The 18,568-nt window shown below is 39.0% G+C and overlaps 1 protein-coding gene across 1 annotated transcript in view; it reads right to left on the bottom strand.

Moving 5' to 3' along the window:
* Positions 1-17,479, bottom strand: part of ZNF454 (zinc finger protein 454) — a 42,515-nt gene extending 25,036 nt beyond the window's left edge. Inside the window, exons 1-3 of the mRNA XM_006898107.1 lie at positions 17,447-17,479; positions 14,127-14,253; positions 13,428-13,520 (exon numbers count right to left, since the gene is read on the bottom strand). Of these exons, the coding sequence (XP_006898169.1) occupies positions 13,428-13,520; positions 14,127-14,253; positions 17,447-17,479 (253 nt within the window). The remainder of the gene's footprint in view (positions 1-13,427; positions 13,521-14,126; positions 14,254-17,446) is intronic.
* Between the last annotated feature and the right edge of the window lie 1,089 nt (positions 17,480-18,568).

The following is an 18,568-nucleotide window of genomic DNA, read 5'->3' as shown; positions in this document are numbered from 1 at the left end:
AGGGGAAGACCCTCTTGAGGTGGATTGATTCAGTGACTGGGATAATCGGGATGGGTGTGTCAGAGGTCATGCGATTGGAACAGGATAGAGCACGGTTTAGGGCTGCTGTACATAGGGTCGCTATGAGTCACAAACAACTCGATGGCACATAACAACAACATCACATCATCTGAAGGATTCAGGAAAGAAAATTTACTAAATTCAAAATCCATTTATGATTTTAAAAAAATCTTTTTAAAAAATCAGAATAGAAGAGGACTCCCTTCAAGCTGATAAGCCCACTGCTATAAGGTTGGTTCCAATCCATAGTGACCTTATAGGACAGAGGAGAGCTGCCTCATATGGTGTCCAAGGCTGTAAATATTTATGCAAGCAGATTACCTCGTCTTTCTCTTGTGGAGTGGCCATTGAGTTTAAAACATTGACCTTTTGGTTAGAAAACCAATATTTAGCCTGAGGAATCTCCAAAACTCCTTTCAATCTGATAAAGGGCATCTCTAAGAAAATCTAAAGCTAACCATCATGCTTAATGGTGAAACCTGAATCTTCTCTCCTAAGATCAGGAACAAGTCAAGGATGCCCACTCTTAGCACTGCTGCTCAGCACTGTGCTACATTTCCTAACCAGTGCACTAAGACTACTGTAATGTTCGTAGACTGGTGTGAGAATGCAAAATAGAATGACCATGTTTAAAATAGTCTGGCAGTTTACTGTAAAGTTAAGTGCACACTTAGTATATAATCTAGCAATTCTACTTTAGGTTTTTATCCTAGTGAAAAAATGTCTACAAAAAACACAAATTTGAAAACATCCCCACCCAAAGATCTGCAAAAAGATGTTCACATCCTGAAAGTTGATAACTAGCCAAATGTTCATTTATAGTGAACAGATACATAAATAGTGTAGTGCCGAAATGAAACAGGATGCTATCGAGCAAAAGTAGCAATGACTGACACTCAAAACAATAAGAATGATTCTTAAAAGTATTACCTTAATCAAAGAAATCAAAATATAAAAGAGTACAAACAGAATAATGTTACTCATTTAAAATTCTGTAAAATCCTATACTGACAGAAGTACGTCAATGATCACCAGAGACTTGGGGTAGAGAAAGGGGCTAAAGGGGTAAGAAGAACATTTGAAAATGATGAAATGTTGTCTTGACCCAGATGAATACAATTGCCAAAATTGGCCAGTTTTTACACTTATAATTGCTGAATTTTATTGCATGTAAACAGTGTTTAATCAAAGCTGATTAAATGTATTATTAAAATTTCCATAGAGAATCTGGAAGATAAAACTGAGCAAATCTGTCAAAAAGAAAACTATGACATAAAGACAGGAATTTTGAGAAAAGGGGAGAAAATCAGTCCAGAAGATCCAGTGTTATTAACTATTTCACAAAGAGAAAATGAGGTAAGGGGTAGAAATCAAGCAGCAACAGGAGAAAATGTTCCAGAAATATGGGATGAGGACTTTAGGATGAGAGTTACCAAGAATTCAATCAATATATAAAACAGAATCTCAGATGGTATATCACAGAGAAACAGTCCACTGTTATGAAAATGAAAAGATCCTATGACTTTTCAAAGACAAAAATATGTCCCAGATGATCAAGAATCAGAACACAGTCCAGATAAGGATGCAGCAATAGCTTCATGTCCAAATTGCATCCCTTCAGTATATGTCAACTTGGCTAGACCATGATTTTGTATTGTTTATCCTGCATTCTGTGATTTAATGTAATTATCCCTTATTTTGTAATGCTGTAAAACCTGACTTAATATATGTTAACTGTGCACTGTTTAATGAATCACAGCCTTATAAAAAGGTATGACTCCAGTCGCTTCCTTACTTAAGTTTCACCATTTGCTTTACATCAGCTAAAAGGAGAAAGAGATGAGCTGAGACGGGAGGACTCTCACTAATACCAAGAAAGAAGAGCTGGCAGTGAAGTATGTCTTTTGGATCCAGGGTCCCTGTGCTGAGGGTCTCTTCATCCCAAAGGAAGAATGACATCAAGACACCTAAAGATCTCCAAGGAATACTGGGTCCACGAATGTTAAAAGATTACTTTCTACCAAGGGCTGAGTCAAGAGAAAATATTCCCCAAGAGCTGGTACTTAGACTTTTACCTTCCTAAACTCTCAGAGAATAAATTTCTATTTGTTAAAGCTCTTCTCTTGTGGTAGCGCTCTTATAAGCAACATTAGGAAGCTATGAGAAATAGTTTCAAAATTCTGAAGGAAAATAATTTCCAGTGTTCAATGATATCTATCCAGAAACTGAGCAGAGAGAGGGGTAAAAGACACTGAAAGACATGCTAAGTTACATTACAATTTATTAACACAATAAAGAAAAACATTTATTTCCCTGCATTATTTCTCAGGAAACTATTAGAAGCTGTAAAACACAGACTGAAGAGCGTAAACTAAAAAGAGGAACGCATAGGCATAGTAAACAATTGACTAGGGCAGGAAAGAAGGGGATTCACAGGTTGATGGTATGTGAGTGTTAAATGCAGAAAGCCAACTGTTCTAGGATGGAGCAGGTCAGAAGGCTCCAAAAGAGACTTTTTCAGGAAAATGAAATTGTCAGAATGACTGATGAATCTGAAAGCCTTGAGCAGAGATGAAGACAATAAGGGAAGGGTTGGGATTAAATTAATGGTCAATATAAAATAAAAATCAATAAACTCTAGGAATAGATTGCTTAGAAAAACAAAAGGTAACATACAGGATCAATTATGAAGAGAATCTAAGAATGCAAACACTGATTACTGACCTAACCAAAATTACATCTACCATGGTACTGAGAGATCAGAGACTAGAAAAGCTAATAAGAATGAATACTTGAAGGAATAGACCTCAATTCTATTATTAATAGATCTCAAATCAATAGATTAATCTTCCTTTTTATAGAAGGAAAGAAACAAATACTCTCTAAATAGGAATTAACCAATAAATAAAAATACAAATATGTTACTTGGAGATATGGAAGCAAGACAGAAAAGAATTACCTAAGAGAATGTGGTTACTTTTAGAGAAGGAAAAACAAAGAAAGGCCGGGTGGGGGAGTGCAATGAGCCATTGTTTTTCATAATAAAACTTGCAGGGTTTCACTAAGCTAAATGCATGTATTACTTTTATAAAAAAATATGAAATAAAACTAAAAGGGGGGGAAAAGAACAGAACAAACTATAGAAAAGTCAAAGGAAAGAAATAAAGAATAAAAATTAACCAAAAAAAGATAAAAAAGATAAAGGATCAATAAAGTAAAATATTTATTTATTAAGAAGTGTAATAAAATATCTGATAAATCTTACACAGAAAAAAGGGAAGATGAAAGTCAGTATTATGACAAATTCATTCCTTCATTTAACAAATACATACTTGAAGCCTGGGGTATGAAGAAAATAAGAACAAACCAGGCAATGTTCTTCTCTTATGGATCTAAGGGTAGAAAGAATTATTAAACATAATACAGAAAGCACCAAGAATAAAGATGATAAAGAAAAAGACTGGCAAAGACACTTTAGTAATTAAAAATGTCTTTTGGTAAAAAGTGTGTAATTAAGGCACTTGGCTACTAAGCAAGAGGGCAGCCGTTTGAACTCAACAGCTGATCCTTGGGAGAAAGATGAGTCAACCCGCTTCTGTAAAGTTTAATACCTTTGGAAATCCTGTGGGAATTTCTTAAGTCAGAACTGACTCAGTGGCAAGGACTTTGGTTTGGGTTAGTAAATAAAGTAAAAAGGTAAGTTATAACCTGGGAAAAGACAAATGAATTCTATATTAACTGATAAAGTACTAGATGCAGGACTATATAAAGGATTCCTAAAAGTAAGTTTTCCTTCCATGTTCTTTTACCACTTTATGGATCATTCAAGATTTTGTTCATAGCATCTTAGTATTATTGCACATTGAGGCTTGAATTTGTTTTTTCAGTTTGAGAAATGCCAAGAGTTCCCCTTTTATTCTCCAATTCCAGCTCTTTGCACATTTCGTTATAATACTTTGCTTTGTCTTCTCAAGCTGCTCTTTGAAATATTCTGTTTATCTGTCCTACTTCGTCATTTCTTCTCTTTCCTTTTCTTATTTTTTTATTTCTTCTTTATGCTGTAGTTGAGTTTTCAGAGTCTCTTCTGACATCTATTTTGGTCTTTTCTTTCTACCCTGTCTTTGTAATGACCTTTTGTGTTCTTGCAAGATGATATTGTTGATTTCTCAAAGATCATCTGGTTTTTGAGCATTACAGTTCAACACCTCCAACCTGTTCTTGAGATGATTTTTAAATTCAGGTGGAATAGACTCAAGGTCATATATTAGCACTTGTTGATTAATCAACACCCATAGTACTAGCACTCAAGAAATCAGAAGATGTATTTTGCTTTGGGAAAATCCACTATCAGGGACTTCTCCAGAGTAAAGAACAGCAGTGGTGCCAGTTTAAAGACTAAGGTGTGCCTGAGCTAAGCCATGGTATTTTCAACTGCCTGCGATACATCTAAAAGTTGGACAATGACTAAAACTGACAGAAGGATAAATGCCTCTGAGTAGTGGTGCTGGAGAAGAGTACTGAATATCCTATGGACTGCCAAGAGATCAAGCAAATCCTGGAGAAAGAAAAACCAGATTGCTTCTTGGAGACAAGGATGGTGAAGTCTCACATTTCTGGGAATGTTGTTAGGAAAAACCAGTCTTTCAAGAAGGACATCATGATTGGGAAGGTGAAGGGTTAGCATAAGAGAGAAAGACCTACAACAAGATGGATTGACATGGTGACTCTAACAATGGGCTCAAGTGTGCTGGAGATAGTGAAGATAATGAAAACAGCACAGGATAAGGCAGAGTTCAGACCTGCTCTTCATAGGGTCACTATGAGTTGCAGTTGACTCAACAGCACACACATAACAACAAAGTAAGAAGAAGATAACAAGAATACTAAACTGGGCAAAATAATGAATATATAAGTCACAGAACACAAATGATAGACAATCAGGATCACTAGTAATCAGAGAAACAAATTGAAACCGCGATGACATGCCATTCCTTGGGAATCTAACTGCCATATTTCATAAAATATGATAATTCCAAAATTTGGCTTGGATGTAAAGCAACAGGAACTCCACTATTAGTATAAACTGGAAGAACTAATCTCATTAGCAATCTGACAATAACCAGTAAAAAAAATAGAAGAAATTAATATTAGTAAGTTTGGCATTTCTATTTCGATAAATAGACCTAAAGAAACTCAAACAAGGCTTATGTTAGGAAATTAATATATCAGGCCAGTATTATTTATATTAGCAAAAAATTATAAATCGCCTCCATGTTTATCAGCAAGAGAATAAAGTATAGTCATTGAAGGAATAGAAAAATATAGATTTTTTTTAAAAAATAGTTACATATGTCAGTCAGTATATTTAAAATAAATAAAAAACCAAAACCGCAATAAACAACCAATTTTATAACATCACTCATTGCCTTTAAGTGGGAACTGACTCATAGCTGACCCTCAGTGAGTTTTCAGAGGCTGTGACTTACATGGCAGCAGCCTGACCATATTTCTCCCACAGAGCAGCTGGTGGATTCAAACCACCTGCCTTTATGCTGGCGGCAGAGTTCCCTACTGATTAGGCCACCAGAGCTCCCTATGAGGGAAAGGTATCAAGAATATAAATCAGACATACAGAATTCAATGCTAAACAATTGTCTTTAGTGCTGCCAATTATGTAAAATCACAAAAAAGGACAGGAGAAGCTGGGAAGTTGTTCTGGTATGAAGGCAAGATGTGATTAGGAGGGGCACACTGAAACTTCCTATGTGCTACTGTGCTCCATTTTTCAAGTTTAATAGTAGAGCTTTGGCATTGTTTTCCTTATCAATCTTTAAACTGTAAACAAATACTGTATACTCTTTTTTATATGTGGGATATACAGTATTTAAAGGTAAACAAAAGGAAATGATAATGCTTAGTACAGAAATAAAATGACAACCTGTAAGAGTAATAAAATCAGAGTTGGTTCTCTAAATTATTTCCCAGTAAATCTAAGAGATAAAAAAAATCAGATAAGATTTGGAATGATAAGGAGGATAAAACTGTTAAAATTATACATGAAACTGTAACAATGTCATCAAGTCAATTCTGACACTTAGCAAGCCTCCACTGGGTTCCTGAGATGGTAAATCTCTACGGGAGGAGACTGAAGTGATGGTAGGTATGAACTTGTCAACTTTTGTATAGCAGCCCAAATTGCAATATGCTGTGTCACAGTTTGCTGTTGTAAGGTGCTATTCAGTCAAGTCATCCACAATGACCCTAAGATCTTCCATCCTATTCTGTGCCATCCTCATAATCTCTTACATACTTGGGTCCATTGCTGTAGTGGCAATTCATCTAGTCAAGGGTCTTCCTCTCTTTCGCCATGTCTCCACCCTTCCAGTGTGATGTCTCTCTACAAGGAACAGCCTCTCCTAGCAACATGCCCAAAGTATTTGAGACATAGTTTCATCATCTTTGCCTCTAAGGAGCACTTTAGCTGCACCTTCCCCAGACTGTATCTGTTTGTTCTTCTGGCAGTCCATGGGATATTGACTAATCTTCTCTAACACCACAGTTCAAAAGCATCAATTCCTCTTCTGTCATCTTTATTTACTGCCCAACTTTCAGATGCATGCCAAGTGAATGAAATGACCACGACCTCAATCAGGCACACCTTAGTTCTCAAACTGCCATCACTACTGCTCAATAATTTGGAGGATTTCCTTACTGCAGACCTTTCCAGTGCAATACGTCTCCTGATCTCCCGACTGCTAGCACCAAGGGTGTTGACTGTAGATCCAAGTAAGATAAAGTCTTGGATCCACAATCTAAGAGCAAACAATTTTTGTGTAATTAAAGCTATTCTTGAGAAGAAATACAATGGTTAGAGAGTCCAACGGCCTTCATGCTAATCCTGACTATGCCATTTAATAGCAACATTAAATCAATTCAAATTAGTTAACCACTCTGGGACTCAGTTTTTTTGCAAAATGAGGTTGATCATATTTCCTTCACAGACTGCACGGCTTTAATAGGTCTGTGACAATAAATTATACAGAAATTATCAAGCATATGCTGCCTCTTATGTGTTCAAATGTTAGCTTTCTCTTGTTAAGAGTAATTAGCGCAACAATGGAAAAGTACTTGAGACATTCCTTGCAAACCTATTATCACCTTTCAACATGGGTTTTGAAGTCCTAGCCAGTCACCACTTTTGTTGTTGTGTACTGTCAAATCTGAAATGACACATAACTGACCCTTCAGTGCATTTTCAGAGGCAGTAAATTACACGGGAGGAGACTGCTTATCTATCTCCCACAGAGCAGCTGGTGGATTAGAACCATGTACCTTTGGGTTGTTAGTGCAGCTCCTAACTACTCAATTACCAGAGCTCTCTGGTCAGTCAGTAAGACAGGAAACAGAAGTAAGTAAACAATAATAAAAATTAGTCCAATGAACCTTTTCAGAACAAACAAGATGTAGAGGCAGCTAAGCGCAACTCATTGTTTTGGAGTCCGAATTGACTCACAGTTGATTCTCCACTGCATTTCCAAAGTTGTAAAGTTAACTAGAGGAAACTGTCCGTCTTTCTCCCAGGGAGTCACTGGTGGATTGTAATCTTGGGGTTAGCAGTGGAACCCCGTATGTACTACGCCTCGCTTAGAGGATGCAAAGAGGTGAATAAATATTTAGACATGCCCAGCATTTATTTGTGGCAGCAATATCAAGTAATAAAAAGAAAAAAAGATATCTTTAATAGGAGATGTAGGAGAAACAATAAACCTTTAAGAGGAGGTAAGACTTCTTTCCCTGTCTGCCTGGTTAGTTGATCCTTCGTAAATCAACACCAAGGAATAAAGAAATGAGATGGTCTGTAGCAGAGGGTTATATAAAGGACCTGAGTGTGTGAACTTCCATGTTATGCATATAGGACTACAAAAATCCTACCTAAGAATAAATTTCACTCATCTTCAAATTCTTCCCACATAAGTACATCAATAGTCTTCTTGTTGTTGTCATGTGCAACCAAGGGCCAACACCATGTACAATAGCTCTGAACCCTGGCCTAACCTGAGCCAATCTCGTCTCCAACACACCTATCTCATTATCCTAGTCATTGAAATCAATCCACTCATCCAGGGTCTTCCCCTCCTCTGCTGTTCCTCCACCCTTCCAAGCATGATGTCTTTCTCCAAGGACTGGTCTTTCTCCTGGTAACATGCCCAAAGTATGTGAGATGGAGCTTCAGAGTCCTTGCCTTCAAGAAGGATCTTGGCTTTACCCTCTCTGAGACATGCCTGTTTATCTTCTTGGCAGGTGATAGTATGTTCAAAACCCTTTTCTAGCGCCACAACTCAAAGTTATCAATTCCTTTTCTATCCTCCCTAGTCATTGTCAAGCTCTCTGATGCACAACAAGTAATTGTGAAAACTATTCCTGTATCACACACACCTTACTCTCCAGACTGATATGGTTGCTCTTCAGTATTCTTGAAAGGTCCCTGACAGCAGATTTTCCCCAATGCAGTTCATCATTTGATTTCCTGGCTGAAGCCAAGAGTGTTGACTGTGGAACCAAGAAAGCAGAAGTTGTTAACAATCGCAATCTCTTCTCCATTTGTCATGAAGCAGCCAATTGGGCCCAGTGGTGAGAATCTTCGTTTTCTTGATGTTGAGCTCAATCCCTTAAAGACCACAGTCCTTGATCATCTACAGCAAATGCCTGAGGTCTCCCTCAGTTTCAACAAGCAAAATTGTGTCAACTGCATAATGAAGATTGTTGATGAGTCCTCCTTCAATCTTGATGCCACATTCCTCCTTACTGTTCTGCATATAGATTGAAAAGGTATGGAGATAGAAGGCATCCCTGATACACACTATTCCTTATTTTGAACTATGCAGTGTTTCCCTACTCTGTTCTGATGACTGCCTCCTGGTCCAAGTACTGGTTTCATATGAGCACAGTTAAGTGTTCTGGGACTCCCCTTCTTCTCTAGTTCAGCCACAAATTTATTGTGATTCACACAGTCAACTGCTTCTGGATAGTTAATGAAACACAGATAGACATTCTTTTGGTGCTCTCTACTTTCAGCTAAGATCCATCTGACATTGGCTATAATATCCCTAGTGCCATGGACTCTTCTAAGCCCAGCTTGCACCTCTGGCAGTTCTCTGTTGATGTACTGTTCCAGTTGTTTTTTTTTTTATAATCTTCGGCTGGTTCTTGCATGGATGTGATATCAATAGTCTTAATAATGAATAAATGACTGAATTAATGAGTCAGATAAAAATAATTAAAAAGGCAGAGTGAGGTCTTTTTGTTTAATCTCTCCTCCACTTTTTTCTTAAGACTACAGGACACAGAATGAAATACTAGTGGCCTAATGGTAAGGAGTTACACTGCCAACCCAAAGACATTTGGTTAGAATCCACCAGCTGCTCTGTGAGAGAAAGATGGGCACTCTCCTCCCATGCGATTTACTGCTTCTGAAAACCCACTAGAGGGTTGGCTCCAACTTGAAATTTTGTTATAATTTTTGTTATAATTTGTTTTTGCTTTGTGCTGTCAAGTCAGAATTGACTCACAGCTGATCCTCAGTAGTTTTCTGAGACTGTAAGTTGCACAAGAGACTTCCCATCTTCCTCCTGCAGAGCAGCTGGTGGATTATAAAGGCATACTTTTGTGCTGGCAGCACAACTCTCTACCACTAGGGCACCAGAAAATATTAAGGCCATGGTACCAGGGACACTATAGCCAATGTTGGATGGATCTTAGCTGAAAGCAGAGAGTATCAGAGGAATGTCTATCTGTATTTCATTAACTATCCAAAGGCATTTCACTGTGTGAATCATAAGAAATTGTGGCTAAACTAGAGAAGAGGGGGAATCCCAGAACACTGAATAGTGCTCATATGAAACCTATACTTGGACCAGGAGTAAGTCCTCAGAACAGAGCAGGGAAACACTACAGGTTCAAAATAAGGAAAAGTGTACATCAGGGATGCCTTCTATCTCTATACAGTTTCAATCTATATACGGAACAGGTCATTCAGGAGGCTGGACTTTATAAGGAGGAATATGGCTTGACAATTACTAAAGAAGATAGAAAAAGAATCGATACCTTTGAGCTGTGGTGCTAGAAAGGGGCATTGAACATACCATGGCCTGCCAAGAAGATAAATACGACTCCAAGAAGGTATGTCTTGGAGAGGGTGAAACCAAGCTGCTCCTTGAAGGCAAGGATTCTGAAGTTCCGTCTCACATACTTTGGGCATGTTGCCAGGAGGGACCAGTCCTTAGAGAAGGACATCATGCTTGGAAGAGTGGAGGAACAGCGGAGGAGAGGAAGACCCTGGATGAGATGGATTGACTCAGTGACAGGGTAATGAGGTAGGTGTGTCGGAGAAAATGAGATTGGCTCAGGTTAGGCCAGGGTTCAGAGCTACTGTGCATGAGGTTGCTAGGAGTCCAAGGCAACTAGATGGCACATAAGTTAAAAATATATTCTTTTAGTAACTGACTTTAAGAATTAAGATACTTAAATTTTGCAAATGATTGAGTTTTAGTTATTCCAGGTATTTATATTCAGCTATATACTCATGCATACTTCATTGCATTACTGTGAAAAAAATCTGTAACAAGAGGTTTGAAAATATATGGTGCAACCTGAAAAAACACTAGTCAAAATAAAATGTTATAGTGTCTTGGACAAGAATAGCTTCAGAAAATTGATGCAGAAAATACACCAAATGACTCCTTAAGTGCTCATAGACACCAACTGACTCATTAAATCAAGTAACAGTCATTAAACTATGATATTCTCTTTGTTCTCAGTCAACAGATCTATGCTAAGCATGGTGTCAGGTGTGAATGATACCGCAACATATGGGATAAATTTAATCTTTCAACAAACAATCTGTGTTACACAGATGACACAACCCTGCTTGCTGAAACTCAGGAGGACCTGAAGTGCTTGCTACAGAAGGTCAAGGACTGCAGCATCCTATATGGACTGAAGCTTAACATCAAGAAAACAAAGATTCTAACCACTAGGCCAATTGGCAGCATCAGTATGGATGGTGAAGAGATTAAGATAGTTAACAGTTTTAGTTTACTTGGCTCCACAATCAACACTTTTAGTAACAGCAGCCAGGAAATCAAGAGACAAATTGCCTTGGGAAAGTTGGCTATCAAGGACCTCTCAAGAGTACTGAAGAGTAACGACGTCAGACTGGAGACTAAGGTGCGCAAGATCTGGGCTATAGTCTTTGCAATTACGTGCCATGCTTTGGAGAGTTGGACAGTGAATAGGGTTGAAAGAAAGAGAATTGATGCCTTTGAACTGTGATGCTGGAGAAGAGTGTTGAATAGACTGCTAGGAGAACAAACAGGTTTGTCCCAGAGAGGGTGAAGCCGGAAGGCTCCTTGGAGTCAAGGATTCTGAAGCTTCATCTGACATACTTTGGGCATGTTACAAGGAGGGACTGGTCCTTGGAGTGGGGTATCATGTTTGGCAGAGTGGAGGGGTGGCGAAGGAGAAGAAGACCTTTGATGAGATGGATCATTCTGTGACTGGAGTGGTGGGAATAAGTGCGTTTGAGATGGCTAGGTTGGCACAGGATAGAAAAGCGTTTAGAGCTTTTGTACATAGGGTCGCTATGAGTCGCAAGCAACTCGATGGCACATAACAACAACACAACAAACAACAACAACAACATGGGATAACTATGGTCCCCATCATCACAGCACCTACAACCCAGCATGGTAGTATGTGGGAAAAGATGAAAGATGATTGATCAAATGCTGGTTGACTGTTTAAATGCATGGATGAGCAGTCATGAAGGCAGTAGGAGAAATATGACATGTGTGGCTGTAAGAAGAGATACTTTACTGCTGAGTGAAATATCTCAGTCACAAAAGGACAAATACTGCATAATGACAGGTATAAAATAGGACTTACATAGGGGTGGAGGGAGAATAGGAAACAAGTGGATAGATAATGAACACTGCATTGGAACAGATGAAGGGAAGAACTGTCTAAAAGGTATATATGATCAGGCATTATATGTATGACAGCAATCAGGAACAAGAGGTATATTGCAAAATGGACTGGGGGAGGGAAAGGGAGAAAAGTGTGCAACAATGAATGAATGAATGAAAACCCAACCTTTCTGTAAAAATCACAATTAAAATTTGTTAAAATCACAATTAAAGACAAAATAAAAAACAAAAATCTTGATTTTAACTCTAGTAGCCAACATGTGGTTTCAGAAGCAAAAATATGCTTACACAGAGGTCACAACAAAGAGGCAAATTAAAGCAAATGATGTTTTTGTTTTTTGGTGTTTTTTTTAAAAAAAACAACTGGTGTCAAAAAAGAAATGTAGGGAGCTCTGGTGGCCTAGTGGCAAGAAGCTGCACTGCAATCCCAGAGGTATATGGTTCTAATCCACCAGATGCTCTGCTGGAAAAGGAGAGGCAATCTCCTCCTGTACCAGTCAGATCTGATTTGACGGTACACACACAAGAAATAATAAAATTAAAAAAAAGAAAGAAATGTAAAATGTCAGTAAAATACACGTTCCTTCTCACTAGTGTTTTCAGAGACTACATTGTCCAGTGTTGAGCAGGCCACTCAAGGATTACTCAAGCTGGCCAGATTACCTTTTAGGTCTTTTCCAAACTAAAGAGTCTATTAATTGATGCCAGTGGTGTCAAAGGTTTATCACACAAAATGTCTTTCCTGGCCATTGATTAACTGTTTATTTTGTGCTTAAGTATTTATTGTATTAGGGAGAGAAGTTTAGGGTGATATACAAACCCCACCCTAAAAGAGGCTCATGGGACCTCAATGTTAGCTCTCTCTTTTTGGGAACCTCATTTTTCATCTGCACTACAACTGACAATCACCAGTTCTGCAATACCGGGCTGCATCATCCATAGTCACGTGAGTCATCCCCCTGACATGTCTGAGTCTCTGGGAGACCTTCCAGCAAACCACTGAACCTAAGGGACAGAGAGGAGTTAGGGAACTGAATGAAGGAGAAGCTACTATGTCGGAAATCATGCAATTATACAGCAGATCAAACATTTGGGAAAATGTTAGCTCTGTACTTCTTGTAACTACTCTGCTACTAATTTTAGTAGAACAAATTATGAAAACAGGGAGAAAAGAAAAAAAACAGAGGAAAAGGCCAAAGGAGCACAGTGCCACAAAGAAAGAAATGCCACCATCTTGCAATGAGCACTGTGACAAATGTGGCAACTATTTATAGAACTGAACAAGAAGTGAAAGCTGCACATTTCTCCATGCACAGGCCTGGCACATTCACTGAGCTGACCAGCTGGGTTCCGCCCAACTCCTTCTACAAGTGTGATTCTTACCAAGATACGAATCTCCTGAGGCATCCTCCATTATCCATTCTTCTTCCCCTTTTCTCATCTGGGAAAATATATCTGGTTTGGGTCCTAAAGATCCTGTTTTTGAGGGAAACAAAATTATCCACGTCTGTTCAGACTACAGATAAAGTTATTATAAGGATCAGACCTGGTCCTCAGAAATTCCTGGAAAGGGTGATTTAATGGGATAAGGAAGATATAAAGGGCAGCTAAATGGACTTGGCACCATGTTCGCAGAAGGAAGAAAGGATGGCATGGGCCAGACACAATCCTTTCCCTTGTGCCTTCCCTGCCCGAAGGGATAGAAGTTTTTAACCCTTGAGTACTTGGCTCTATAAGAGTCCTGGGCCTAGGGCATCAAGAATAGGGAAGTAGCAGCCTTGAAGACAGAATGTTCAATTTCCTCATTTGCAATCCAAACTTCTACATGGTATCAGTTAACGGGTCCCAAGCAATCAAAACCAGTGACTTTGACTCATGGTAACTGAAGTGTGCAGAAGTGTAGAATGTGTAGCACAGGGTATTCAATGGGTTTTTTCCCCCAAGACATTGTGAGGTGGATGTAAACATGCAGCTTTCAGTTAGTAACCAGTACGTTAATAATTTTCAATACTAGGAGACTTCAAAGGGTCCTAAAGATAGCCCTAAATCTGAAGATAAGGTTGCAAAGGTCCCCCATCTTACCTAGTGAGACCAAGTTGCTGTAGTTCTCCAGCATCACGTCCCTATACAAGGCTCTCTGGGCAGGGTTCAGGTGCCCCCACTCATCTTGGCTGAAGAGTACAGCCACATCCTTGAACGTTACTGATTCCTGTAACAGCAAACCCATTCTTATTGACAGGGTCTACCCTTTCACACAGCTTTCTGGGAATGGATGAGACCAAAGCTAGCTGAGATTCACAGAACTATTAACGTACAGAGAACAGTTCTGTGACAAGTTAAACATTTCTTAAGGGTTTCCTAGGGGCCTAGTTTTGTACTGGACTTCAGAAAAGATGTACCTCTTCAGTATTAGGGCTTCACATCTGCTGTTTATTTTGCCCATTTCTTTCAATTAGCCCACTCCCACCCCAAGCTTCAGCCTATAGATCAAATTTTACTTCTGTCTCATCTTAGACCTTACTTTCTCTGCACAGTCTAGCTGATTACTCATATTGTTACCTATGAATGCCCATCAAGGCACAGTCCTATTTCACTCTGGTTTTTGGTGTACTTTTGGTCTCCCTGATTGGACTAGTAACTCCAATATAGTTATAATTTATTTCTACATTTAACTTGTCTTTGTAACATCTAGAACATGTTCCATGTACTATTATTTGTTGCTCAGCAATTTCTGTTTTCTGTTAGGTTGTTTTTTTATTTTTTCAACTTCTCATCTGCCTACCCTAAATATCTATCTATATCTATATCTATATCTATCTATATCTATCTATCTATCTATCTATCTATCTATCTATCTATCTATCTATCTATCTATCTGTATCTCCAGTTCTCAGGGAAAGAAATCATTCTGTCCAATGTGACCTTATCTCCTCTTTGATCACAACCAAGATTTTACCTGGAAATTCTGAAACTAAGACACAGAGAAAATAGTCCCTTTCAGGGTAACATGTAAAACCCAGTAAGTATTAATTAATAACTAGACAATAGGCATATATTAAATTGGGTGAAGGGAAAGGCAGTGAACAATAAAGCGGTGACCAGCAGAACACCACTAAAGAAAGGGAAATGATGGAGGAGATTCAGACAAAAATGGCTATACCATTACATGCACAATCCTGCATTATCAGTAATAATAAACATCAATCTGTAAGTGGATTCATAGGCAGATAGGCAAGACAAACAGATATGGTCAGGAGAAAGGAGCATACACAGGCTTGGCAGACCATATTTCTATATATATATATTTACATATTCTAGAAATGTGTACATATACATAGTTGAGTAAAAAGAAGACAAAGTTATTTAAACTTCTTAATTATAACCAAATACCCAAGCTAATGAGTTGCTGGTCCTAGGGCCTTGGGCCAAGAATCTCAGGGGACACAAAGACCAACTAACATAATACAGGTCACAAAGATATGTTCTAGATTCTATTTTAATAAATAGTGACTTGGGTTTCAAAGGTTTTCAAATAGTCATTCAATGTGCTGTATTGATCTCTCCTTGTCCAGAATAAAGAAGAGGGAATAAAATCAAAGATGCCTAGAAGAAACTCAGTCCAAAGGACTAGTGAAACTTCAACCTTTATGACCCTGAGACCAGAAGAACAAGAGGGTGCCTGACTAGGACTGCTGACCACGCTGAAGGGTCCTGGACATAGTGAGTGAAAAAATGTGGTCCAAAACTAAAAATCGTAAAAATTGTCAGGCTTGCTTGCTGTTCTGATAGAGATGTGTGGAATCCCCAAAACTGTCCTTGCAACAACTCAACTTTCAGTCAAACAACAGACAGGCCTATAAGGTGAACAAGAACATCAGGTAGGCACACACTCCCGGAAACAACACAGGATCAAGAGGAAAGCACAGGCCCATGTGTACAATTCAGAAGGTAGGAAACGTTAGGATAGAAGGACTAATGGAAATGAGAATCATATGGAGGAAATGGTAAGAGTGCTATGTGGGGATGGTAATTATTATCAAAAACCCAAAATGTACCCGAATGGCTAAATGGGAAGTCCATTTGCTCTGCAAACTTTCACTCAAATCACAATAAAAAGTTAAAGTAAAATTCTAAAAAAGCAACAAAAAAACCTCAGCAGCTACGGTCTTCCTTGTGGAATGAGAAGAAAGCTAGGACATACTGAGAAAAAAAGAATTAAGAAAAAAACACACTAAACAACACAACAACAACAACAAAAAAGAATTAAGTAGAAGTACAGAAAAGAAAATTAAAGGTTCAAGATCTAGGACTTCATGGCTTTCTACATTATTCTAGACTCCATTTATATAGCCAAATTTCTTTGCCTTTGGGTTTTGGAAGACATCTTAGTATTTTCCCAAATAAATAGTTACTTTAATTTGAACTATGTTTCTCTTAGTGTACCTAATGTCTTAGATATAGTAGGCAATCAAGAAATCCTTGTTGGAATAGATTTAAAAATCAACTTGTCAAAGACTAATTAATTGTTCAGCTTTGTATCTCTGGCATAGACCATAATACCTGACACATTTGAATATCCCAATATATGTTCTTAAAAAGCAAATAAAATGAGGCAGCTTGTATTTATGAGATAAACTGTGTGACACAGACAAAATCTGGAGACTAGTTCCACCAAAAAGTGGTGCTTAGAAATAGGCCTCAAAGGATGAATCCGAAATCAAGAGAAATATGAGCAGCAGCTGGATTGGGACTTGGATGAACAGCACCTTCGGCTGACTGCTCATTCCTTCCAATGCTTTCTGCCACAGATTCTTGTTCTGGATGGTTTAAATGGGAAAAAAATCTGTGCACAGAATTTATATATCCAAATGAAGGCTCCCTCCTTCAAAGTAGAGTCCATCCTTCTTCGAAAGACGCAAGCACTGCTAAATGCTTCTTAGAAATGTCCTGATCTTGGAAATACTTACTTGAATAATTTCATTGGTATCTAACAAAAGTTTAACAAGCAAATACCACTGTTTAAAAATGCCAGTAAATCCCATTTCCCCAAGAAAAGTTTTATATGTCTTCCTTGTTTCAACCCTCAATTTTTACCACTTTAAAGCCCTTAGTCTTACTGAAGTATTTATACATAATCTTAATCATAAAATAAAATGCGGGAAGAGGGCAGGTTTTCCTAGCAGAACGAGCTAGGTTTCAGTTCCCACCATACTTTGATCTTTATAAAGTTACTCAGCTCCAACATCTCAAGGATAAGCTTAATAAATGTTGGGGATGTTGGGAGCATTGGAGTCAGGTTTCTGAGTGAGACTGAACTGGAGAAAACCCCCTCATGGTCAGGGAAAAGAAACCTGTCCACCTTCAAATCTAGAAAGCAATTGGAGGAGAAAGAACTCACTCACCTGCACCATAACTGAGAGGTGTCTGACAGCCATTCCTTCTCCTCTAAAGAATCCTTTCAGGGAAGGGCAAAGCTGTGACAAGACAGGTCTGGAGCTTTGTTGTTGCCAGACTCCTCAGGTTAGAAACTCCTATGCACCTGTGATGAGGAAAAAGTGGGTCATAGCAGTCCAGAGGGAGGATGTATGCATTCACATTTCTTTCTTCCAACATCTGAGTAAAATCCTATATTCCCCCTTTGCCATCTTGTATATCGATTTTTTATAGACAACTTGCTCCAGCGCCAGAACTCAGGCTTTTCAACCTATCCTCTTGCCTTTGATCTGAAAGACATATCTTAGGAGTGGGAAGGAGGAGAGGATGGGTAGAGCAGGAGAGAAAGTGTGAAAAAGCCTCAAAAAGACTATGACCAGATCTTCTAAGTCATTGTCAAAGGCTATCAGGTCAACCCCTTCTCTAGTCTCAGGCCATTGCCTTTTCTAAACTCATCTAGTTTGGGTGATCTAGAGGCACTGGCGAGTCAGAAGTGGTGTAGGTTGTTGTGTGGATGGGAAGAGACCAGGAATCTTATTCACATAAACTACTGCTGCCTTACTAGGCCTCTGGGAAACTTCTGCATTGGCTGTTCCTGGTCTTGAAGCCACATAGGCAGTCTCCATCAGCGTGTAAACAGGCTTCCAGGAGTCCGAAGCGTGTTCTAAGACACACGCTAGTGGTCCTGTCCCCCATCCACCTCTACGTGCACCCGGTTAGGGCTCTAACCTCACCACGTCTGCATCTGGCAGCTCTCTTCTCTTTGGAATGAAAGGCAATATTCGGAGGAGTGTAGGTTATGAAATTTTATCTTCTGAAATGGCCACGAGTCGGACATACCCCTCGTTCCTTCCTCCCTTTTCCTCTGGCCCGATCACCCCGCATCAGCTCCCCTCTCTTCCTGTCCGGTCACCACGGGGATTGCTTTTGAGGAGTCTCTGCTTGCAGGGAAAGATCGCAACCTACACACCCCAGGAGGAACACAAGGAGCTGGAGTCTGCAGTCTGGGATTGGAACTGCGCTTGCGCGTTGCCCTGGGAACCACTGAGCCAAACCCGTTCTAGCTCCCAGACCCTACTTTACAAGGGGGG

This window comes from Elephantulus edwardii, unplaced genomic scaffold, assembly GCF_000299155.1.
Source record: "Elephantulus edwardii isolate Elephantulus edwardi_28Jun2011 unplaced genomic scaffold, EleEdw1.0 scaffold00221, whole genome shotgun sequence".
In the NCBI taxonomy this organism is placed as follows: Eukaryota; Metazoa; Chordata; class Mammalia; order Macroscelidea; family Macroscelididae; genus Elephantulus; species Elephantulus edwardii.
This window is presented reverse-complemented; position numbering and strand designations above follow the sequence as displayed.